The sequence below is a fragment of the Megalopta genalis genome, chromosome 17 (assembly GCF_051020955.1).
Source record: "Megalopta genalis isolate 19385.01 chromosome 17, iyMegGena1_principal, whole genome shotgun sequence".
Lineage (NCBI taxonomy): Eukaryota > Metazoa > Arthropoda > Insecta > Hymenoptera > Halictidae > Megalopta > Megalopta genalis.
In genome coordinates, this window is record NC_135029.1 from 6,921,487 (window position 1) to 6,946,694 (window position 25,208).

Sequence of the window (25,208 nt, forward strand, 5' to 3'; positions counted from 1 at the left end):
CGGAATAGTAATTTTTCCAGTCTGGATCCGAATAGACCCTGAGTCCGTTGTTCGAATGTTAATTTTTCGAACATTTTTCGAATATACTATCTTTCAAAATGAATTTCGGTGATATATTTTAGAAATATCTGTTACCGAAATATTTTCAGGGTTATAATTTCTTGGAAAACAAACGATAATCAAAGAAAAGGTCTGTTACGTCGCGAATGCATCGTCCGTAGAAACTTTATATGAAGTGATTTACTACACGAACGACTGAAATCCGCTATCATTTAGAAAAATATGCCAATGGAAATTTCAATTGTCTGTCAAAAATTTATTTGATGCGGTCTGCACCACATATTTTCATTTCCTTGAGTTATAAAAATTACACATGTTAGCGTATAATTTTATATCATTTTATTGTTCATTATTTTCCTCGCACAAGTATTACATCAGCATCTGATTAGTGTAATCAGTAGACTGCGAATTTTATAGATTTATGAGAAAAGTGAGTAGGTGCAACTTAAAACAATGAAATGGTTTTAAAATAAATGAACAAAATCAACGCACTAGTTTCAACTAGTGTTTCTACTGCTTGTGCAGCCTGAAAGTAATTATAACTATGTTATCATTAGGCTGCGGATTTTGTGAATTTATGACAAAAATGAATAAGCGAAATACAGAACTGTGGTGATACTGGGAGAATCTCAGAATATTGTTACACCATGATCGACCTCTGAAAATTATTAAAAGAGAGAATAAATTTGTATTTATTTAGTATCTCCGGCAATGGAAGTAGACAATCCTGATTTTACGCAGAGTTCCGCTGCCTAGATATTATATTTGACAACAAGTATTAAAACTCGGCAAATTGTTCTGTTTCTTTCAGGCTCGAGTTTTGGAGTTTGGGGGCGCAGGATGAGTAAAAAGATAGATTCATTCCGGCGGGCTGGTTCCCGTGAAACGATTTGCTCTATATCGGAACGATCCGATAGCGGGAGCAACAACAACAACTGCACCATCAGTAACAACAACAACAACAACAACAACAACAACCGTCACGTAACATCGAAAATGGACCAATCATTGCCAGATTTCAAGCTAGAGACTAAACAAGAGAAGAGAATACCGAGCACGTTTCATAGATCACCGTCCCCTTTCAAATCTTTTTTCATCCGCATGGGTTCCACGGGGATGCTGAACTCGGCGAAAAGTAGCAGGCGTTCGCAAAATGTTGACGACAGACTGAAAACTTCCGAGAAGGAAAATCTGTTCAGAAGCTGCAGCACGAGTCAGCTGAACACCAGTCCGACCTACGTGAAAGGCGACGATCCTTCGGAAGGGATTGATCTCCAGATATCCAGCCGCAAGGACAAGACAGTGTCCTGCGACGATCTAGCCCGTCAGAACGTCGACGCGTTCGACGACCATTTGACCGACACCACCGCGTCCCTCTATCCCCTTGGAAACCCGTCGGTGACGAGCTTCAGTTCGTGCGACTTCGAACACACGAGAAACGAATCGCCGATGAGGAAGAGCAACAGCTGCGACTTCAAAGAGGCGAAGAAGTCCAGCTTTCCGTACGCTTTTCTACGATCGAAACTCTCCGTCCTGCCCGAAGAACGCCACAGCACGTTCGCGTCGAAGGACGAACGATTATTCAAGACCGCCTCCGAGGAGCATTTCCCTACATTGAAGATAGAGGACACGTACACCGGCACAACAACATTGGGTAGACGGCGTTCGAGAACCGGGAACTTTCCGCGAGGGAATCCGAGTAAATCTCAGCCCCAAGAATCCTCGGCGCCTAAGACCGGATTCAACGCGTACACGGAATTACGGAAGAATTCGAGCAGGTGCGAACAAGACAGGTTCGGTCTAAATCCGAGCCAGTTAGAGAGGATCGACGACCACTTCCAGCAGGAAGACATGGGTTGCTACAGCTCGTACGACAGCAGCCCGATGTCTCTTCGAGGGAATATCCATCAGCCCGATCCCAATCAGGACAGGATCGACTTCGTAGGGAAGATCAACGAGTCCAGGTTTTCCGAAACGTCGTCGTTGAACGTGGATCTGGATATGGTGCCCACGCTTCGAAACCATAGAAGAAATTCGGCGCCGAGCGGCGAGCAGAGACTCTCCTCTCACTATGTGAGCTCGAATGAATCGGGGTACGACAGCGACGGACCTAGAGGAGAATCCGCCGCCGCTTCGGAGAACGAGGGGCTGAGCCTGAAGTGCACGGATAGCTCGGATACCAGCAGCGTGGTGGACTCCGAGCTGGAGAAGCCTATAAGAAGTTCCACGCCGAGCGAGTGCCAAGACCAGGAAAACAACCACGAGTCCAGGACGAAGGAAAACTCCGAGGCCGATTCCGTTAGAGAGGGGAATTCCGAGCTGGCCGATGGCATCGACGGATTCAGGTGGCATCAGAGCAACTCTGGCAGGCTGCTACCCAGCATTCATCAAACGTACGACGACGCCGCGATGAATTCTCAGTTCCCCGCCTATAGAAACGGATTAAATAGTTTGCAGAGCTCTCCCCCGAAATCCCTCGATATTTCACCGCATCGTATGAGACTGCAGCAAGATAAGTCTAGGTTCCTCAGCGACATCATTCAACCGCCGAAGAGGGTCCGACGATGTCGTCTGGTGCAGTTGCACAAAAGGGATCCGAAAGAGAGCTTGGGGATTCGGTTGGCCCAACAGAGATTAGGGGAACTTCGGTACATCGTCGTGCAGCTGGAGAGCGACGGTATAGCGCACAGGTAGGAAAAATTCTTTTTCAAATATTTGAATGTTTTTAGGAAACAAGTAGCCCATGCGAACAGTGAAATATGTACAATTTAGTATGAATAGACTACAAATCGTTATGCAAACTTCTTCACACTTCTTCGAACTTATCGACGTTGATTCGTTATAATTATTAAAATTTTGCTTTCTTTTGTATCTTCATATTAATTATTATATCATTTCGCATAATAAGCATAAAAGCATAGTGCAGTTTCCAAAGATGTCTACGTATACTTAAGTCTATGTGTACCTTATGTATGCGGTTTTATAAACACCGTAGGACTTGAAAACGCCCACGCATTAAAAAATTAGTAGCGCCATTTGACTCCCCACTCGAGATACTAAAGCACATGTATCAGTTCGTCTTTTTCATATCGCGTGTCTACGAGATTTTTTACAATCTCAACTTAAATGGGTCACTCTGTCCGATGTCGACTTTTTAAGAAAAATTAAAAATATTGCAAAATTGCTGTCAAAAATTTTCGAAAAGACTGTTTTCGCGCGATGCCAACTGGAAATGCTAATTCTTATCAAGATTTATCGAAGTAAGCATGAATTTCCAAGCCAAACATCTTCAATTACGAAAAAATTGAAAATATCGCAAATCAAATGCTTTAATAAATTTTGACGACATCATCAAATTCGTAAATTTAGATTGAAGTCGATCTGTCCATTATAAATTGCATGTATTACACAGTTAATAATATGTAATAGCACTAATGATAAAATGTATCGTCACAAACATTATTTTGCGCAACCTTATCCCCAAATCTAGCGAGCACTAAAACTGTGTTGTTTCATATTAGGTCGTGTAAGGGTCGTTTTTGAAATTAAATGAATATTTTATTAGCCAAAATATGCGGCATTCGGTTGGACACATTCTTCCACATTTCTTGCGTTTAGAGTTTCAATCAGAAATATTCGTTTTTAAAAAGAATACCAAAGATTTCTCTACGATTTGTGAGGGATTCATATGACACAACCTAATACAAATAACCGGATTGAATTTACCGAGTTCTTTGTGCAATATTTAGATCAATATGTGTCTGATTAAGAAATGAATCACTTCCAATTTCAATAATTATAAAATAAAAAAATTTGATATTAGTCATTTGACCTAGGGTGGTAGATTTAATATTAAAAGTCAGTATTCTTCAAATGATATTCTGTATTCACGTCTATGCTGTGCTCGGGCGTAGCATGACGACAGAGTAGGTCACGCCTCATTAATGACGCCGGTACTTCCAGGTGATAATTTTATGAGTTCCGCATGCTTTATTCATTAATTGAACTGAATATTATATGATGTGTATAATAATACGGGTCTAATTCCAAAATGACTTGGTAATAGCAACTCCAGCTTCTTAGAAATATTGAAATTAGTATTAAAAGTATAATATTAAATATATTAAATATAATATAATAATATATAATTTGTATCGTATTTATGGTTCTATATATCTTACATATTGAATTTTATTTGTATTAGTCAAATTGTACACTTAAACATTATTCAATATCGAAATTGAACGTATAATTTATAGAATAGTTGAAACTTTTCTTGATGCTGAATTATATGTCAACTTTCTTATACTTTCTTATTATTCTTATCTGCGCACAACATTTTAGCAACTTCAGATAATGAATTATTTCGTAATTTTTTAATATTTGAAGATAACGAAAGAAATGATCCTCAAAATAATATGTAACAGAAAAAAACAAAGAACTCTTCCATAAAGATATAATCTTCAATTAATATACAACAACAAAATTTTATTTTAAAAAATCTACAGGAATTTGCTTCGAACAAAAAAATCCCTTTCTTCAGAAAGCTCATCTTAAAGAGTTTCCCTCTTGTTCCATCTAATATCACCACGAAAGAAAATATTCCTTCTACTGGTGCGAAAAATAGAGAAGAGAGTGGTGGATAATCATTTGGCATAATTAGATCGATCTTTGATCGTCAATGAGTATGTCTGTATAAACATTTCTCCGAGCTGATAATTAGATCAGCATACAATTTCTAACAGGAATTTTGCGATTATTTTCAATAATTATTTGAAATAATTCTAAAATAAGGTAACACACATTATTTAAAATAATATTTCAAACAGTGATTGCAAAGTGATCGCAAGCATAAAAATAATTACGAGATAACATAACATGTTATTTTTTTCAACCGGGTCTGCTACACACACTAACCAAGGCAAAATGTGACCTTTGTAGGGACGGTAGACTGAGACTCGGTGACGAGATCGTCGAGGTCGAGGGCAAGGAGCTCAGAACTCTGGAGAGCCTAGAGGAGGTCCAAGATTTCTTGAAATCCTTTACCGGTAACAAGATACGTTTAATTACCGCCTACGAGGAGACAGTGCCGCAGGTGTACGTCAGTCCGCCAACATTGCTCGGGGAATACGAATACCTGGAAAACGCTAAGAATCTCTCCAGCCTGTCGTTGATCGACGGTCAAACGAAACAAGGTGCACAGTCGGAAAAGTCCGGCAAGACCACCGAGGAAAACGTCCAGTTAACGAAGAGGCCAGATTTTCTACCCCTTTCTTGTTTGACCAAGGAACGAAAGAGCGCAGAGAACGGTCTCGAATCGACAACGGAACCGCAGCATTACTTGACGAGGCATATCGCAAAATTTGAGAAAGGTTATGGAAAACCTAGCTTGGGTTTCAGCGTCGTTGGAGGCAGGGACAGTCCCCGTGGTGAAATGGGGATTTTTGTCAGAAGGGTTTTCCCCGGAGGTCAAGCCGACGTCTCGAAATCACTATTTCAAGGTACGGTTACCAATTGCTATTTTTATTCGAACGTAGAACAATTTAATAAGAATATGTTTATTTTTCAATACTTGTTCCCCCGGGATCACAATAGTTTCCCGGGGGGGGGGGGGGGTGAATACAGCAATATCACCATTCGCGGAGGGTATAGCGGAACAAGTTCCTTAGAATATATAACATGAAACATTTTTTTTATTTATCTTTTCTTATTTATTGACGACTTACTCTGAAATGAGGAATAACTTATATGACCACATTAGATCGTTGTACGTTGTAGTATAATAATTTGTACGTGATCGTCATTATGTTTAGAATAATATTAGATTTACGCGGTGAATCTGTTTGTTAGATTTAAGGGGTTATATCTTTTTAGCCCAAAATTGATAGTATCGGTGTGAATTAATTCTATAGTCAACGGGCTTTTCTGTTGTGATAATTATTGTATATGGCGTTAGCACAAATTATTTTCCATAAGATAAATCGGTACGATTGTGTGCGTGCAGTGTCTTATACACAGTGTGATAACTCGTTTTTAAGACCGAACCAATAAAACACGACAGAAACAAAGTACACAAAATCTCATGGTTTGTTTTATTCAGAATAATCTCCTCTTGATTCAATATACTTGTTACAGCAATTCGAAAGGGATTCAAATGGATGATTCAGCTCATTTTGTAGTATTGGACTTAAACAAGCATCGTCATACATTTGCTGTATCAACCGGAATGTTTCTGATGCACTTTCTTTTAATAACCGCTTTTTGTTCCGTGACACAATTTCAACATCGATTAAAGGTTTGGTGAGAAATAACTGTCATAACTTTGTCATTTATCATTCGATTGGCATGAACATAGATGCGTTAGACAGTCAAATGATTGACCTTTCTAAGGATGTTAACGCTTAGCAGATGTCGCCACTACTTGCTGAGATATGGTGTCGGTTTTAAAAATTAATTGTCACACTGTGTAGTATCGATGCAGGGATTGTGTCCCTCAAGCGATGATCACGGTTTGTCATTAGTGGTAACGTCGTGTCAAATTGACTCGGTATCAGTAACAGTGACTTGATGTCAAATTGACTCCGTATCAACAATGATGACACGATGTCAAATTGTCTGCCTATCAATTGATAGTGACTTGACGTTAAACTGACCCCATGTCAATAGCGGCACCATTAGCGATGCGATGTTAATTTGACGGCAAATCACCATTAATTGATGCATAGTCAATTTGACGTTATGTCACCATTATTGATACAACGTCGATTTGACACCATGTCACCATTATTGATACAACGTCAATTTGACGTATACCTTTCTTGAAACGTATTAGGAAAAAAATCAATGAATATGAAAACCCGATAAGAAATTGTTATAATTTTTGAAATTTATTCCAAATTTAATTATACTATACTATAACCAGCACATATATATTTATTTTACGTTATAAGAAAAATAACGTGACTTTTATAAAAGAACATTAAATGTTCTTTTCGTTGATATATCTACCGCATTTTTTAATGACTTCTTGGACTAATGTTGGCATCTGTTTTAGTAGTTTTTCGGGTTGCATTTCATAGTATGTTCCACGTATTATGAAACTATGTCTGGAATCGATGCGTGCCGTACCGAGCGAAGAGTACCAAATGAACTCAGAATACATGTTCAATGATCAAAATGCAATAAATAGTGAACACTTATAATTTAATATGTACTTCCGTCAATGTGATGCCACGTTGCAGACTTGCATACATTATGTAAATCGAATGAAATATTACAGCTTATACCAAATAAGCATGCATCTTAATACTTTTGTATGGGGGTGTACATCACTACTAGTGTTAGTAGTCAATTTGACATACGTCATCACTCTAAGATTAACCTTGTGGTATTCGTTCCCTGTATAGCGCGAACCTAATGAATCTACCGAGCACAGTAGAATTCCTTAGCGCTGTACACAAGCACATGAAAATAGCCCAGATGCAATACAAATAATCGATGCACCTGAGCCTAGATGATCGCACTAGGATCTCTCGATGACCTCCGCTGCTCCTTCTAAAGCCTTACGTATCTAGAACGTAATCTCTCGTGTCACCATTCCTTTCTTAACGTGACGCAATCCATCGGGGATTTCTTGTCCGGATCATGCAAGGATTTCGCTTTATCGACATAGCTCACCGTTTCAGGATCAAAATATAGCGCGCGCGCGAATTCGCGTAGCAAAGAAATAGAGAAAGAAGAGGAGGATGGTGTCAATGTGTCACGTACGCGTCGTCGCTGCTCGTGCATTCGCATAGCGAACGCCTCGAACACATTTCGAATCTTTAATCCAACATTTCGCATCGTGTGCATTTGTAAACAGCTCACCCTTTTGCTTCCTTTCGTTCTTTCGTTTCTCGTTCTCCTCCCTCTATTTTACAACATCCCATGGCTCCTTAACAGCTCATGCGGCACAGAAGGTCTCTTGCCAACTTGTCAGCTTCGCCAATGTGATCCCTTTTACCGTTTGCACAGCTCTCTGTCAACAATCACTGTTTGCATAACTTTTCGTCATATAGGACTTCCCGATTGTTCGAAATTTAAGGTTACACACGTAACATTCATTCTAACGCTAGAATCCCGGTTGTTTCTTCCTGTTCGAAAGAACGCGATTTTCCTTATCTTTTTGCGAGTTTTAACACGTTGTGTGTTCAACATAAACTTCGATAATTCGCATAAAATCAAAGTAGTTCGATTAACCATTTTCACTACGACTTTTTTCACAGATGATTTAATTAGCATTTCTTCGTCCTTAATAATATCTCAGGTAGAACGAGACATTTTTTGTTTCTTATATGTCGTCATTGACATCCCCTCCAAAAGCATTAGGACACTCACAGAAAATTAAATAAATTTGAAAAGTCGATTAGAAATTGTTATAATGTCTTAAATTTATTTCAAAGTTAATTACATTAATCTGTAACAAGTACATATATGCAGGATGAATCACGCAACGTGATCAGTTTAATTTATTCTGTTGCCAGTGATCGTACTTAATGTTTTATTAAAAAATTATAAATAAACTATTAATGACATAAAAGCTGAAAAGTTACAATTTATAATAGCATAGCGTAAATCAAGTCATTCTTTCGTATTCCAAAAATCCTAGTTAACCAGTTCATTTAAATATATTCTTTGAAGAACATTGAACGGACGAAACGAGCAAACACGCATGTATGCCTCCTTGTGTTCATGTATTGGTATTAGACGTCCGCAAACGGACAACACGCGTGTCAGTCACGTAATGTCTCTCGGTAGTAAAAGATCGCGTATACATGTATATATATATACATGTATATTTATTTATACATGTATATTTAATAAAATAATGAATAATAACATGTAACATATCAATCTTCGGTCGAAACGTCAAATGGCCTAAATGAAAAAAAACCGAGCAAAAACGGCTCGGCATGGAACCTGTTAAACGATGGAGTGTCAAGTTAACTAGAACGAATGTTCACGGTTTAATCGAGCAGCAAAACATATCGGAGGTTTTTTTCTTCTTGTTAACTCTTGTTAACTCGACGCTCCATAGTCTTGAAAAAATTAATCGATCTATTACTGGTACGGAACGAATAAGTAAACAATCGCAAAACGAGAGAAAACCAAAGCTATCGGATGACGTATAAGACATATAGTTGCACGCAAAAGAGGTTAGTAACATGAGAACGGAATTTGTTCAATTCAATTTTATTAGTATTTACGTAACTTCTCACTGAATGTGTATACACATAATTAAGAAACATTTCTTGGTCATCAGAACTGTGTAGGAGTAAATAAAAAGTAAATAAAACATATTTATTACACGGTGCAAATCCTTTTATTATGTGTAAACGCGTTCCAAAAAAAAGACGTGACATAAATATTAATAAAATTAAATTGAACAACTTTCGTTCTTGTGTACGAACAGTTTTACGGGAAACTGTAACTGTCAGGCAATTGTTATGCGGATAATTCCAATCGAAATTAATACCGTGTGAACTCACGGAAGGGATCTATTACACGAAAACTATCTGTACTAAAACTTAGGTCGTTTTATATATTCTCTGACCAGGAAAAAGATACTGCGTCGAAACTGCAGCCGAAGCGTGCAACGAGGATTAACGGAGCGAATGTACAACTTTGACCATTTCAGTGCTAAGAAAGGATGCGTTGCCCTTGCGCTTATGCAATTGAAGCGACCGACAATCCGTTATACAAGCATGCGGCAGGGTGCAGTGGCTCGAGGAAACCGCGGATATTCGCGTGCTCGTAAAAACTGTCAGGATCGGTTGAAACTCGAAACGTCTTGCGTGAAGCCCGCCTATATAACGTGTTGCCGCCTACCGCGCCAGGAGCCTGGCAAAAATTGCATAGGAATCGAGGCGACACGCGTGTCCGCGTTTGACTCAACGTTAAGACTGCGATCGAGATGCATTTCTTCTTGCCGCTAAATCCGAGTGGTTGGTCGGTTCAGATAAATCTCATCTTTCTATAAGACGACATACCCACAATTTCTATATTCTAATTGTTTCCTTGAACTATTGGGTTGGCAACTAAGTAATTGCCGATTTGTTCAATGAAATAAAAAATTTTTTTTACTTGGAACGAAGTTTAATCTGTAATATATTTTCCATTTTGTTCGATGACCTTTTGCCATCTCTCTGACAACTTGAAAATTCCACGCTCGTAGAAAGTCTGATCGTTTTCGGCCAAAAACTGAGTTAAGTGAGATTTTACAGCGTTATCATCGTTAAAAATTTTACCACGAAAGGAGTTATCCAGGGATCGAAGTAAGTGGTAATCCGATGGCGCGAGATCAGGGCTATATGGTGGGTGTAACATCAAAATTCCCAACCAATATCCATCAATTTTTGCCGAGTGGACAAAGACGTGTGCGGCCTAGCATTGTCCTGGTGGAGAATGACACCTTTACGATTGACCAATTCTGGTCGCTTTTCCTTGACCGCTGCATTCAATTTGTCCAGTTGCTAACATTCACGGATAATAAACTAAGGTAAAAGAAGCGTGTGTATCCATGTCTAGTGCAATATTGACAGAAAGTACCAGGAGTGTGGTCAGCAGAACTCAGAAATGTATTCTTGCTAATGGAAGTCACATTGAATACGATATATGATCTTATCACTACACATATTAATAAATATAGCATTCAGTTTATTTCTTTTATTTCTGCTCTTGTATGACCTGGAGACCGTAGTAAAGCCCATGGTTTAATTCGTCTTAATGCACGAATTCATATGATGTAAAAAAATATGTAGCGTTCCATTTAAAAAAATGAAGGGAACCTTTGTTTCTCGAAAAATATTAAAAATATAAATAATTGAGACGCACTATCATATTGTTATTGTCCATTTTGCCTAATGTTTACCCTTTACGAAAAAAACGCCGGTACAAATTATCGCGAACACCTTGTATATAAATATATGTATTTATTATACAAGGACGTAGCATGTAAGTGATTTCTCATTTTCAGAGATACTTTCAACACGATTCTGGAGAGTTCGGTGTCGATAAATCTACCGTGTCACGGGTTAAGAACCTTTTCAGAACAAATAATTAGTGGTTACGATAACTGGCGACGGGTTTTCGGAACTTATTCACACATTTTCCTTCTTTTATTTTTAGTTGGAAATTGCAACGGTGAAAATGAGTATTTCCTGAAAACCAGTCTGTAGCTACTGACGAGAAGGTAGCATGTTTTTCGGGTCATTGATTTAGTTGAAACATTGAAAACTTATAGATTCTAATAGATATTTATGATTAAAGTGTTTGTTATTTGTTTCGGTAATGAATAACATTTTTCGTAGACAGTGAAAAGTATTAATTTTGTAATAATAATAATAATAATAATAATTTTTTTATTTTCGGCTTCATGAAAATGATACAATATTTTACATTTTACATAACGAATAAATTCAGTATCTTATTATTTACAAGGAAAGACATTTTTGTAAGTTTCGGCATACGAGGTATAATCAATTTAAACAGGAAAATAGAAAAAATTGCAAAATGTTAATCTAACAGGAGATTTCAATCCAAATCATGTACGTCGTAGGATTAGAAGGTTGGTCACTTTTAAAAGTACTAAGAATATATTCCGCAAAAAATGTGTCAAAAACTTAAATAATGAAAGGAAAGATTAACGGAGAATAATGTGTAATTGATAAATTTGCAAACGCGCAAATAATGTTAGAAATAGAACTTTTGCTTAGAACTATTATATTCATACAACCTTTTTTTCATTGTGTTTCAGGTGACGAAATATTAAGTTTGAATGGGAAGGTTCTGCGTGGTTATACACACCAAGAAGTTATCGAATTGTTTAAGGCGGTAAGGGAGGGTCCTATTGAGCTAGAGGTCACGAGAAGACACAGGTATTTATGTGAACTAGTATGCGCACATAGTTTTACAAGAGTTTTACGCGACATTTGCCGAATATACGCTTCTCAATTTATTAAATGTTGCGTCAAATTTGATTTAGTAAAATATATATTCTGTTTTAGGTATCCAAAATCTACACAAAAATCTGCGGCATGTTGAAAGGTAGGCAACATGGACGAAACTGCCCACCGGAAGTGCTCTTTCAATTTATAATTCTAAGCGATCTACCGTTCGCTCCGTACGAAGTTTTAGGATTCTAGTCTATCAGAACGAATCTACGATCTTTGATATTTGTTTCAATTAATTTATTTATCGCGGTGTCGCAGTTGCGTAGTTTATTATGATGTGGTTATTATTATTAATATTATTATTATTACTATTATTATTATTAATATTATTATTATTACTATTATTATTAATATTATTATTATTATTACTGTAAGATTTTATACGACTACGTTCAAGCAACGTGAATCCATTGTATGCGATCATTTTTTATTATAGAGGACAATAAAGAGGACATACTTTTAAGGTGCTTTTAAGGATCTATTCTGCAAATGTGTTTTACGCAATAAACAACGGCATCGCATTGAACAATTGTTAAATAATAATTTTATTACGAAGAATCTTTACAAAATTTACAATATGTACAGGTCCTAGATTCATTTTTTACAAAATTTACGGAGTTTTCTTTTTACAATATTTCTTCTTGTACAATATAATCCTTCACGTGTCGACGAGTAAAAGGTCTGCGCACGATTTAGCCTTCGTTGCCCTGAAATGTAACATTGCAAGATATTTATATTCATTCCTAGGTCCTCTTTTTTTTAACCGATACTGTATACGTTAATGTTTACAAATAAAAAAGTGTCGTAAATTTCCCGCTACGAAATAGACATTTTAAATGAAATTAGATTCTCATTTTATAGGTAATCATACGTAGTACAAGCATCACGATGTCTTAGCAAAGGTTAAGGCAATAGAGATATCCTTAAGGACTAAATTACGTGTCTAAGGCGAAACGCGTCAACGTATGTTTAAACATATAATAAAACAGGATCGGAGAATGTAAATCGCTCCAACATTAATAGAAGCACAATCGATATTTCAAACAATAGTTAGTTATGATTATCGCATAGCTCGTATCTTCGAACATGATAATTATATTTCGCTTTTTCAAAGTTTCTCAAAAAATAGTAAAATCTCATCAGCAAGGAAAATACATATTTTGTAGACCATTTAAAGGCTAGTATAACTATAAGAAGATTAATCTATACAAATCGTTCGTTTCACTAAAATGTATTCTGATAACACTATAGTTAACAGAGGATAACTGAGGCTAAATAAACGTTCATAGTATTCATAACATTATGCTATAAGTTCTCGAGAGATAATCGCTTATTGATTACGTTGAAACGTTACTATACTCACTGTAATTCCTTATTTTTCACGCGTCTGCATAGGTGTAAGGCAACTGGTCCAGTTTTGGTATTACGAAAAAGTTGGACGGCCTTTCTATGGGTTAAGTCGTGACAGACGTGGCCATTTACTGCCAAAATCTCGTCACCTGCTCGCAATCGGCCATCTTCTGCGGCTTGGCCGCCAGGCAATACTGACTTTATAAAGATACCTAAAGCAGAGAAACGGAACTCGATCAACGATAAAGAATATATCAAAATTTTATAAAAATAGAGTTAATATGCAGACACGGTAGACTGTTGATACGCGAATTTCGCATATAGTTTATACATCCAATATCTCAGATTTCTAACGTGGTAGCGTTCACAAGTATTTATTAGACTGCAAGGAACTTTTCACGATATTAGCCGACAATCTGACTGTTACAAACAATCAGAAAAATTACAGAAGTCCAATTTAATTCTTTCTCAATGATTCAATTCAAATGAACTATGAATTTCAGAAAGATACCGCGAGCATGTTCAATTTATTTGGCTATTCATTTTATTTATATCATCAAACATTTGTTCTGCAATTATATTGACCCTTAACTGGTGCATTGGGGTCACTCATGATCCCAACATTGTATACATATTTCGTTCTGCAATAAAAATTTATTTTCCACCTTAATACATTAATCAAGAATATAATATCGATGCAGCCTTTTATATAGAATTAGATTGACACATTTTCGTGCACCTCTCGTTTGGACTCGGTCATGACCTCGGTATACTAGCGAACTTAGTAAAAGTCACTGTACCAGTTAAGGATTAAAATGTAACAATTCCATCCGCTGATTTATCGATTGACCAATTTTATGCGATCAAAATATTAGTGTATAACTAAGGTTTTTATTGTATCAACGACGTTCCATATATTTCTAACTCATGGATCTCCAGTAATCGTTAAAGAAAAAATTAGTAGACTCTCATATCAGATTGCAAGAGAACGATCGAGAGGTTGCACCGATTTAATAAAATATTGAAAAGCCGCGACTGTAGTCTACGACGTTGCCCGTAGCGTCGAAACGCAGCGGTGAGGTTGGCTATGTTTGCGGGCGCTGCGGCATCGTAACGAGCGCGTAAAACTCGAGACCTCTTGTATACATGCAGAAGCAATTTATCGGCAACGCGTATAGCGGTTGAGCAAGCGCGTAAATGTTATGGCAGGAAACCGCTGCCATTTCTAAGCAGCACCGGGTGCCACGTTTGAGATGATATTTCTGCTTGTTTGCGAACCGACCCTCTCCAAACACACGTCCCCAGGAGCGAGGAACGCGCTAGGATAAGATGTTCTGCAGTTCGCGACGACAGGATTAACACTCGATAACGCCGTTTCACAACGAACATCTGCATAGTATTCGTCGTTGATTTTTATGAAACTCTGCTGTATCTTTGAAGTAGCCAAGAATAAATGGCAGACACTTTTCTTCGCTCCCCCGAAAGTATCGTCTGCCGAATAATTTTTTAAAATCTTCAACTTACAGTTAAGAACGTCTTAATAAATTGTTCAATGGCAATAGCGACTTCGATCGTGTATGAACAAGTCAGTCCAGTAACATAAACAAGTTCGTTTAGGATTATCAGAACCTTTCAGGAGGCTCTCGATAAATAAAGTATTAATTATTACACGGTTTGTCTTCTACATGTAAATAGAAGAACGCACACAGCCTCTTTCTAGATCATTTTGAAGCGATTAATTGTCTAGTTTGATGTAACAAGTCCTGAAGAGTAGAAACTTATTCTAAGTTTATCGGTGAATTCTTCCTGATTTTTGATATTTTAAAAGAAATGCGAGCTGCAATGTGCATCCACATTGTTATGCAGGAAGCATAAAACTTAAAAACTGTTATAACTTGTTAGAACTTGTTAACTGACTAAATACTTGGGTACTTCTATATTTTGCTGTTGCTAAAATATTGTCGAAGATCCCTGTATTTGTTGACTACTGTCCGATTGCGTTGACTATGCCAGAATGAATATCGAAACATTGCAATGTTAACTATGCAAAATTTGTAACAATGTTGTTATAAGTGACCATTTTGTCAAGTGTCTCTTGTCGTTTATTTTCGATCACTTTAGAGACACTCGAGGAGTTTCATAAAAATCATTATTACATTTTTATAGAAAACGTATTTTAACCGTAGCATAGGAAATTAACTTAATTTACATATACATACGTACGTGACTGATGACTTTTTTAAAGAACAAGTTGAGTAATTTATTTTAAGAGGATATTGCGAACAAACGATTTTGAACTTTTTTGAAGGATTAGTGTAAGTAATTAACCTGAACCCCAATATTAGAACTAATTAAGTATGTATGTAGTGTTACTTTGCTAAATAATTTAACACAACGTAATGTTATAATAATGAATAACCGCATTACTGTTAACGATGCTTGACACGAAAATGTTGAAGCTTCTATAAAAAAAAAAAATTTATATTGAAGTTATATAGTAAGTAATACCCTAAATGCTTTACCGAGATTAGTATGTTAATGTTAACTGATCTCATTTGTAGCAACTATGTAGTGATCGCGGTGATGAACTATATTAATTATACTAGAATTAATATATCAGTACAAACTGAAAGTTTGCACGGCATAAAACTATTTAAGATATCGCATAATTCCTGGAAATATATACATATGTATTAATCAAGAATTCAGTAAAAATATGTTCTACAAATTAGTAAAAGTAATCAATACGTAAATGCAGAAATGAATTTGTGAAGAATAGAGATAGGATAAAAAATGATATTCTTTCCGTCGAACCATCTTTGGTTATCATTCTATGCAAGATATAATTTTAATTCGAGAACGCTCTCACCATGAAAATATATACATACATCATTTTTCCCGGAGAATTTACTTTGTATAATTATTATTAATACTTTTATACCGCATTTTTGTATTTACGTGTGTACATATGTTGAATTAGAAATTACAAAGTCGTATAATCTTTTTTCACATACTACGGAACACGTACCAACAATATTGAACATTACAGAGGAATTTTGTTACTCTATAAGTAGGACATTTTTTGGCATCCTCGAAAACTTGAGATCACGGTTACGTTAGGTACTGTATGAATATTATTGAATAAAAACAGATTGAACATTATCCGACTCACCGATGCTTCCTTTAGGACTGTCGCTTCCGCCTACAATCGTGAATCCCAATGACTTCTTTCCCGGGCCTTTTTGAAAAACGACCGTCAGGAACGTCGACAATGTACTCCTCGGTCTTCTCGGCAAAGTGCAAAAGTTAGAAACACTCTGCGATCCACTGTTGTCCATGTTCAGAACCGATTTCTCCGAAGATATGGATTTGCTGGATTCGTTCCGCCTGTCACGATGGTGTTTCGTGTGATGTTTCTTGAAATGCGATTTCGAGGAGTTATCGACAATAACCCCGTGTCCGTTCTCCATGTTAACGTTCTCGTAATCAACGCTGCTCTCCGTGAGCTTCTTCGACGACTGGTCCAAAGCGGTATACCTCGAAACAACGATGTCAACCTCCCCGGGCCCGCTGCCGCTTCCTAAGATTTGTCTAGCTTTCGCCATATTGAGACCTCGCAGTCTCTTGCCGTTCACGATTAATATCTCATCCCCTATCCTCAAAGTTCCTTCTTTATCGGCGAGACCGTTCGGCACCACGTGGGCCACGAGGTAGCCAGGACTCGACTCTGCCGTCTTCGCGATGAAAATACCCAAGCACTGATCGGAGCTCTCTCTGAAAAGCTTCACGACCATTGTTTCGGTAGCGTATGGCCTGTTTCTGATAACGGGTAACTGGCCACTCCGGCAGTTCTCCGAAGCTGAGAACTCTTTGGACTCCGATCCCGCGACGTTTTTCCCGTCGGGTGGCGTCGAGTCATCTCTGTCTCGCCGATCGATCAACTCGCTGTTCGCAGCTTGACACAGCTGATTCGTAGAATCTTCGAGCTCGTGCAGCCTGGATATGTCCGTCTTGCAACCTCTGCCTTCGTTCCTGCCGCAGTAAACGTCCAGGCTCGAGAACAGGCGCGTCGTCCTCTCGACATCCGCGATGGAGGACGACGGTTTCCTAGGCGGTAGCTGCGGCGGAGAATGTAACGAATCGTTGAGACCGGTCAACAAGCCGGAAGCACTGCTGCTACATCTGTCATCGAGTAGCGAACTGGTTGCAGAATCGTTATCCAGTATCCCGGAGTCGTTGTCGTCCTGATCCTGTTCCTCGTAAAGCGGATTCGTTCGAAGTTCCTCAAGGCCAGGCAGAGTACCGTACGAGAAGCTTCTCAGACGTCTTCTTTCCCTATCTTTGCTGTCCTTTTTGTAAATTTTCGCGATCAACTTGTTCGTAGAACTTTTCAGGTATCTGTCCTGCATCGCTCGAAACTTGGCAGCCAAGCAACTGGACGGTGTAATGCTGTCGAACTGGGAACCATTTTTGTACGCCGGATCATCGGTGCTCGCAGAAACTTCCGTTTCCGCGGGCCTCGCGGAGCTGTTATGGTCCTGAACGAACTCCTTGCTCTTCCGCCACCTACGGTTCCGATGACTGACATTTTCCTCAATTACATCCCTCTTTGATAATCCTGCCGACGATGGAACGGACATGGGACGAAATCCAAGGAACGAGAAACGTTCTTCCTGGTGCTTCCTGTATGGTAGCCTGCTCTGAGATTTCGAACGCCTTTTTCTCTTCGCCTGGGTTTTCTCTTCTTCTATGATCTCCTTCAAGTCCGACTCGCAGACGGACCGTCGGAATTCGTTTCTGCTTAAACCGTGCTGACTCAGTTCGCACATTGAACGGAATTGTAACTTCTCCGGATCCTCTTCCTCTTCCTGATCCTCGTCGTCGTCGGAATCGCGATCCTTGAAGAAACTCAGTCTGGTGTTCATCACCCGGTCCAGGATGGGATTCCTTTTCTCACAGATCCGTCGTCTTTCTTCTTGAATCCGTTTCTTGTCCTTCTTGGTGGAACTCCGCTCGGTCGTTACTTTGGACGTTTGCACGTTGTAACAGTTCCTTTCTGACTCGGAGCTCGACGACTTACGACGAGCCCATCGTACTGGGGACATATCTGCGAAAAAGACGTTTCGGTTTTAATAGTTCGTTAGGTTTCGTAAAAACATTCGCGATTTGATGTTCGAATAAACGTAATAATGTATGAACACAAAAATATTTGTACAAAATACAAAGTAAATTTTATCGAATGCGTATAATTACTTATTATTTATTTTTGAGAAAATTAGGAACTATTTGCAATATCAGCACAGAAGCAAGTAGGGATGCACGATATTTAAAATCTGTTTTCATTTGAAACGATTGAAAACCCCGTTCTGTACAATTTGCGATTTCATGCACGTTTGTTGAAAAAGAATTTTGCAGACATCGATAAACGAGTGAAAATGCTGTTGACTGATTTCAAAGTGTCAGCATGATGTTACTGCTTGACATCGACCGCCGACACTTTGGAATTCGACACCTCTCACGAATAAACGTGAGAGAAGATTTCTACCGTCGGCGTTCGACAAATGTCACTTTCATTGGTTGATTCGCTTTCTGAACCGAGGGTATACAACGCACAATTACATTTCAGCAATCGATGAATGAGAATACTGTTCTTCGAGTGATCAAAGTGCATCGTAGTAGATGCGTCACGCAGCACGATCTTCATCTCGCCGACACGATTTCTCTACGCTATCCAAACCAGTCGAAACTTCCCGCTGCAGTGACAGCCAAGACGAAAATGATCGTCTTCCGTGAAGCTTGACATTATATGAGTTCTAGCGGTGGCTCGACGCGGTTGTGCAGGATGTGTGTAAGGCAGGACATCCCGTATGAGCAATTCACATGAGTACGTTGCTGAAGTGATAGTAAAACTAGTCACGAGGTCCGCGAAGGCGGACCGGAGAGGAAGTAGACACTGGGAATCGAACAGACGAATCGGAAGTACCAATTGCTCTGGGAGCGGAATTCTTTTGCTTGGAACGAATTCATAGGGGAGAACGTGAAGCGTGTAACCACGACTATACGACGAGGGAAGTGAACAGTAATTCTCTTTACTTCGACCGCTTATTTTGTAACGAACATTCGCTTGCTATCTTCTCAGCATCTGCCAGATACTATCATTTCCTCGCATTATGTTTCACTTCGATGAACAAATTACCTACACTAGGCCGATTAATACACTCGACAAATGCTGAGCAAATACATTTGTTATCAAATTAGAATAAATTATAATAAAGTAACTTTGTACAACTAGAAATGTAATTAATTCTTAAACAAACTAAATAATCTATTTACAATTAAAAACATATTAATTATAGTCGTCCCATAAGTTCGTGCCGCAGTATGTTTATAATGCTATCGTTACGTTTTCTAAACACACAGCGATGCAATGTCTTGGGTGACTAAACTTTTATCCTTCGGTTTAGTCCGTAGAAAGCATTCAAGAGTCACAGGTCGTCGAGTTATACAAATTTTGTATTTAATAGCCGATGAAGTAATGAGCGAAATGCGTGTCCATCTTCGTCACCTCATATTGTATGAATTCCGAAAGGAAAATACGGCAACGACTGTCGCAAACAGTATTTGTGTCGTTTATGGGGAAGGTATTTTATCGGTTTGTACATGCAGAAAGTGGTTTAATCGATTTCGGAAGGGAAACTCTAATCTGAAAGTTGAACCACGAACCGGTTGTCTAGTCAAGGCGGATGAAGGCAGAATTCGTAATCTGGTGAACGAAACGAGGAGTTCATCGGTGCGAGAAATGTCGGAAATGCTAAATATGCCAAAATTGATTGTACATAGACGATTGAAAGAAATGGAAGTGATGCCAAAGCTGGACGCATAAGTGCCTCATCAACTTACGGAGCGTAATAGACTCGATCGCGTGACAACGTGTATATCGTTGCTTGCACGTAACGATACAGAACCCTTTCCGAAACCCTCAGTTAAGAAATTTTATCGTATCCACTTCATTCTCCGGACATCGCATCATCAGACTTCTACCTCTTTCGATCGCTACAAGATTTTTTAGTTGGCAAGAAATTTCAGGTTGTAACCGCAATAGAGAGAAAGTGCTTTACAGAAATATTTTCATGATAACCCGAAAGAAATTTTATATTAACGGGATCACGTCGTTGCCTAGAAAGTAAGAAGAGGTTGTGCAAAAATAGTATGATTACATTTTTTCGTAAGCTTCATAGGTAAGATTAAAATATTATTTCATATAGTACAAAAATAAATGGCTAAAAGCCTTGATTTTTTAAAAATGGCAGTAGGATTAGTCTACTAGATAATGACTAAAATGCTTTTTCAAATTTTGCTATTACTTGGAACGATAAAAAAAAATAGACATTCAATGAAACACAACAACGATGAAAATTTAAAAAATGCGGTAAATGTGCATGCTGAGAACTTCATCGATGTCAGATGATCTTGATCTGAGCTGTAAACAATTAACAATCGCGAAGACACTTTCGACTGATAACTGTAAGAAATCTGCAGTTTTCTAAATCTTTCAACACGTTCAGCTTGACTTCGGATTAACCGATTTCGGTGAAACTTTCCGCATGCGCATTCAGTGGTGTGAATAATTATAGACTCAGACTAACATTTACGTTCTTAATGATATTTAAACAAGAACTTAACAAAACATCCTGCCTATATATCCCTACATTATAGAAATAATGAAGAAAAGAAATATACAAGTATAGTTTTTGCTTTTGTTTTTGTTTAAATATCAGTAAAAATGTGAAAGTTACTTTGAATTTATAATTATTGACAGTGCTGTGACCTCTGTACAGTACCTCTTTCTGTGAGACACCCTGTATATTTGAAAAAAGAAATATAACAAAACGTCATTTCTGTATATCTCAATATTCGAAATGATAGAAAATAGAAATAAACAAATATGATATTTTTTTAATTTTTCGTTTAGATATCGGTAACGATGTAAAAGTTATTTTGAATTTATAATTATGCACACCACTGTAAATGACCGAGATCTACGAAACGTACTTTTTTTCTTATAGGCTCAGAAAAACATGATATTTTTATTTTTTTTTTGTCATTTCAATTAATAGCAAAATTGAAAATAATTATTTTAGTCATCGTGTAATAGTTTAGTCGTTCTGCCATCTAAGAACAATTCAAGTCATTTAGTCTAGCTTTAAAAAAGTTATACTGTTTTTCGAGTGGTCTTAAGTATATGGCTACCACTGTAAGTCCATATTCTTTCGCATTGCTTCTTGATTGTTGTGGTTCGTACATTATTATTATATCATTCAAACAAATTGCTTTTCTTACATGACGCGTATACTCGTTTCCGAACAAAAAATTGCCATCTTTCCATGGCCAGTACAAATGGAATAATTCATGTTAAATGAAATTAATGTAGAACACCATCGGTGGTCTTTGTTCCAAGACAATTTCATGAAATTGCAAAAGCGTAAAATTATCAGCATTATGTCTATTACTGGCAAGGATCATTATAATTTCGACTTCAGGGTAAACTCAGAGATAAATAATTTGGTGAAACACGCAATCAATTTAAAGATTTTAATCTCCTAATATGATCTCGGAATTGCATAAATACTTGAAATAATGAGACCTTACGATCCGTGCAAATATAAAAGCGAGTATAGGAAATTACAGGAAGCAGCATCGTTTGATATCTTCCTTCCTTGGATATCGACGGTAATAATAGAGAGTCTAACCATGAGTTACACGGTAAATAAACCGTAGACTTCGAAAGGATCGAAGAAAGCGTTTCACGGCAAAAACTATGGATATCACGCTCCTACGGTAAATGTATCATGGCGAACTGACAGAAGAGAAAATAGAGCACCGAGCATTACGTACTTTGAATAAAATAAAACGTTGAATCTTCTTTCTCGTATTACGAGATTATAAAATACCTGATGATTATAAGCGATATTGAAAACGTTATAATCTGTAGATTTTATAAAATTCTATAAGATTTTATATCTAGTTATACTAATGTAATGTTAACATGACAGTTCTCATTACAGAACGAAAACAGTAACTTACAATCCTCGTGTGAAAAGAAGGCAACTTTGTGTTTACATTTCGCCTCTTATTGGCCGCCCCACTGCCGCAGCTAGTAAGAGGGGGAATGTAAACGCAAAGATGCTTTCCTTTCGCGTGAGTGGCTATACGTATGAGTGGATTAGGATTATTATCATAATGGTGTAAGTGAAATTTTCAAAAATTTTAACTTGTGTCTTAGAATCGATTATAAAGTTATTATAACGTTATTAAATTGTAGAGTTACTATAAATTAACTTAACTCTAAATTATGTTAATAATAAATTTGGTCAGTAAAAAAACAATAACAGTCCTTGTTTCTCACTGTTGAAATTTTAGCCACGAACAAAAATTAATCTATAGTTTACTTAGTACTAAGATACTAAGATATCGGTTTACATTTTCGTCGGTTCCGTCAGCAGGCAACGACGGTGATGTAAACTGTATATAATAGATACCGCGATACATCGTCACCAGTACCATTAGATACACATCGTGCCCTGACTGTTGGGGATCCCAGCGTCACGTATACAATGTGAAACGCGACAAATAAATGTCTCTGATTGGTGGATAAGACGAACCCAAGAAGGGTATAAAAGAAGCGTTTTTTCTTACCGGACTCTCAGTAGAGTTTGGTCGCTCGATCGTTTTCGCCCATATACCTTCTCTCAATAAAGGAATAAAGTCTTTTTAAGAAAAGAATTAGAATCATATTCATTTTCATTCCATAATCCCAACACTCACAATGAGAAAAATATGACTTACACGACTATGATTCTAACCCACTTGTATAAAGATATCATTATAGAAACCTATTCAAATAATACAGGAAAGATGTCAAATATGGAATTGTGCTATTTTCAAGATTCTAACAAATTAATATTGGTGAAATGGTTATGAGACTTCGTAATCAAATGTACTGTAATTTTCGTTGCATCTATTAATATATCAAGCTTATTTGTTTGGCTTTTATTCTTGATATACCTGCCTGTAATATCCATACAGATTTAGAAGGATATGTATATATGTTTATTTTGAAAAGAGAATATGCTTTGCGAATTTCCAAATATGGATACTCCATAGTGATCTAATTATGGAATGTTCTATAATTATGTTATACTTTCTGTTATAGTTCATTTATTGTTATTTCTGTCCTCATTCTTTCATTTTTTTCAATACGACGAAACATCAGTGAAATTAAAGTACGAAACAAAAATGTTTCAAGCTATAAGAATAGTCGGGGAACAAAAATAGGTACCTAAAAGAACGCGTGCTGAATGTGTTGTTGGCATGCATATACATGTGGCTATAGTAAATAATTATTTTTCATTTAAATTCATTTAATTTCATTTAATTCAGAATTTAATTAAAAAAAAGAAAAAATATGTTTTTTTGTTTTCTTACGCAAATAGTTATTTGTTAAATTAAATTTGTATTCAATTGTGTACTAAATGGAATATCATAATCAAAGTGTTGTAATAAATAACAATGGCAACCTTCCGCCTGTTTTTTATTAAAATATGTATTTCATGCACTTCACCATTTATTAGAGTTACTTCAATATCGACAATTGTTTAAAATGTTAGAAATTTAAAACTTTCTTAAACTCCATCGTAAGTACGTAACTGAATTCCCATCAAAAAGTTTTCTTTGTTGCGATTGATTTGTAAGAATGGCATGCTAGAAATAAAATTATATTCCATATTTGGCGACTTTCCTCTATTATTTGATATCTTTATAATATGAGAAATAAGAAAGACATAAAACGTTGCATATTTATTTATTACTATTTCAGTTATGTATTCAGTTATGTCTGTGATTATGTTTCATTGGAAATGTAATTCCTAGACATTTTTAACTAGGTTAGTAAAGTCGCTTCATGAAAATAAATAATCCACAGTTACGTTTAACGAGAAACGCAATTATTCTCGGTCGGAGTTTCTCTTCAGCAATTTTTCTGAATGTATTGCAAGTAATTCGCGGTTTCCTTGTCTGTAAGGCATGCACCGTTACGAAATGTTTAGCCGCAGTCTTTTTTGTCGCGAAGACTCCGCTAAAATTGTGATGGTGTCGTAAACCGAATGCCAATCCATGACGTACACTTCTGCTATGTATCGGATGGAAATTCACTAAGAATTCTCAATTACGAATCATCGAAAACTTATCACTGCGCGCATTATGCAATAATGAACGAAGATCGCACTTGTATAGTGAATGCAATGTTACAAAAGAATAATTCTTTCTTGAATAAAAATAAGTTGCCTATATTTGTTTATGTCATAGTTATATAAAATCCGCCGTCTGCTGATAACTATAGCGAGTGATCAAAACAGAATTTCCTTTCCTGATAAAACTGTTATGAATCACCGGAATAGATTCTCTTGATAGAAAATTATTGTCAGAGACCAAGAATTTTCATCTTCAGTTAATGATTATTGCTAACGCAATAAAGTTTCAATTAATTGTAATTGTTATTAGTAGCTAAACATTAAAACCTTTTCATCCTGTAGTGTTCGAACAATTTCTTTTATATTTTATAATTACCAGCATCAACTTGAATAACAAACACGTTTTTGCTACCGATTTTTTCACCACAAGTTTTTAAATAACGCTTGCTTTTAACCCCCGGTTTTCACTATTTAGATGTTTATTTCCAACAGTTTACCTCTATTCACAAAGAAAATTCTAATTAAAATTTATATTAAAAATCTATTATTATTTAAATTT

General features: G+C 37.0%; 2 protein-coding genes across 7 annotated transcripts in view; one reads left to right on the plus strand and one right to left on the minus strand.

Moving 5' to 3' along the window:
* LOC117225183 (uncharacterized) overlaps positions 1–12,513 on the plus strand; it is a 154,575-nt gene extending 142,062 nt beyond the window's left edge. For all 3 annotated transcript variants that reach the window (XM_033478515.2, XM_033478516.2, XM_076527239.1), the window contains 4 exons: positions 872–2,750; positions 5,002–5,561; positions 11,855–11,975; positions 12,105–12,513. In XM_033478515.2, coding sequence (XP_033334406.2) covers positions 872–2,750; positions 5,002–5,561; positions 11,855–11,975; positions 12,105–12,141 — 2,597 coding nt within the window. In that variant the 3' untranslated portion in view covers positions 12,142–12,513. The remainder of the gene's footprint in view (positions 1–871; positions 2,751–5,001; positions 5,562–11,854; positions 11,976–12,104) is intronic.
* A 58-nt stretch (positions 12,514–12,571) lies between these two features.
* Positions 12,572–25,208, minus strand: part of LOC117225184 (uncharacterized) — an 82,709-nt gene continuing 70,072 nt past the window's right edge. For 2 of the 4 annotated variants that reach the window (XM_076527240.1, XM_076527241.1), the window contains exons 3-5: positions 16,573–18,507; positions 13,414–13,612; positions 12,572–12,757 (exon numbers count right to left, since the gene is read on the minus strand). In XM_076527240.1, the coding sequence (XP_076383355.1) occupies positions 12,709–12,757; positions 13,414–13,612; positions 16,573–18,507 (2,183 nt within the window). In that variant the 3' untranslated portion in view covers positions 12,572–12,708. Of the gene's footprint in view, positions 12,758–13,413; positions 13,613–16,572; positions 18,508–19,013; positions 19,177–25,208 lie in introns of those variants that run through there. The other 2 variants (XM_076527243.1, XM_076527242.1) reach the window with 2 other exon arrangements.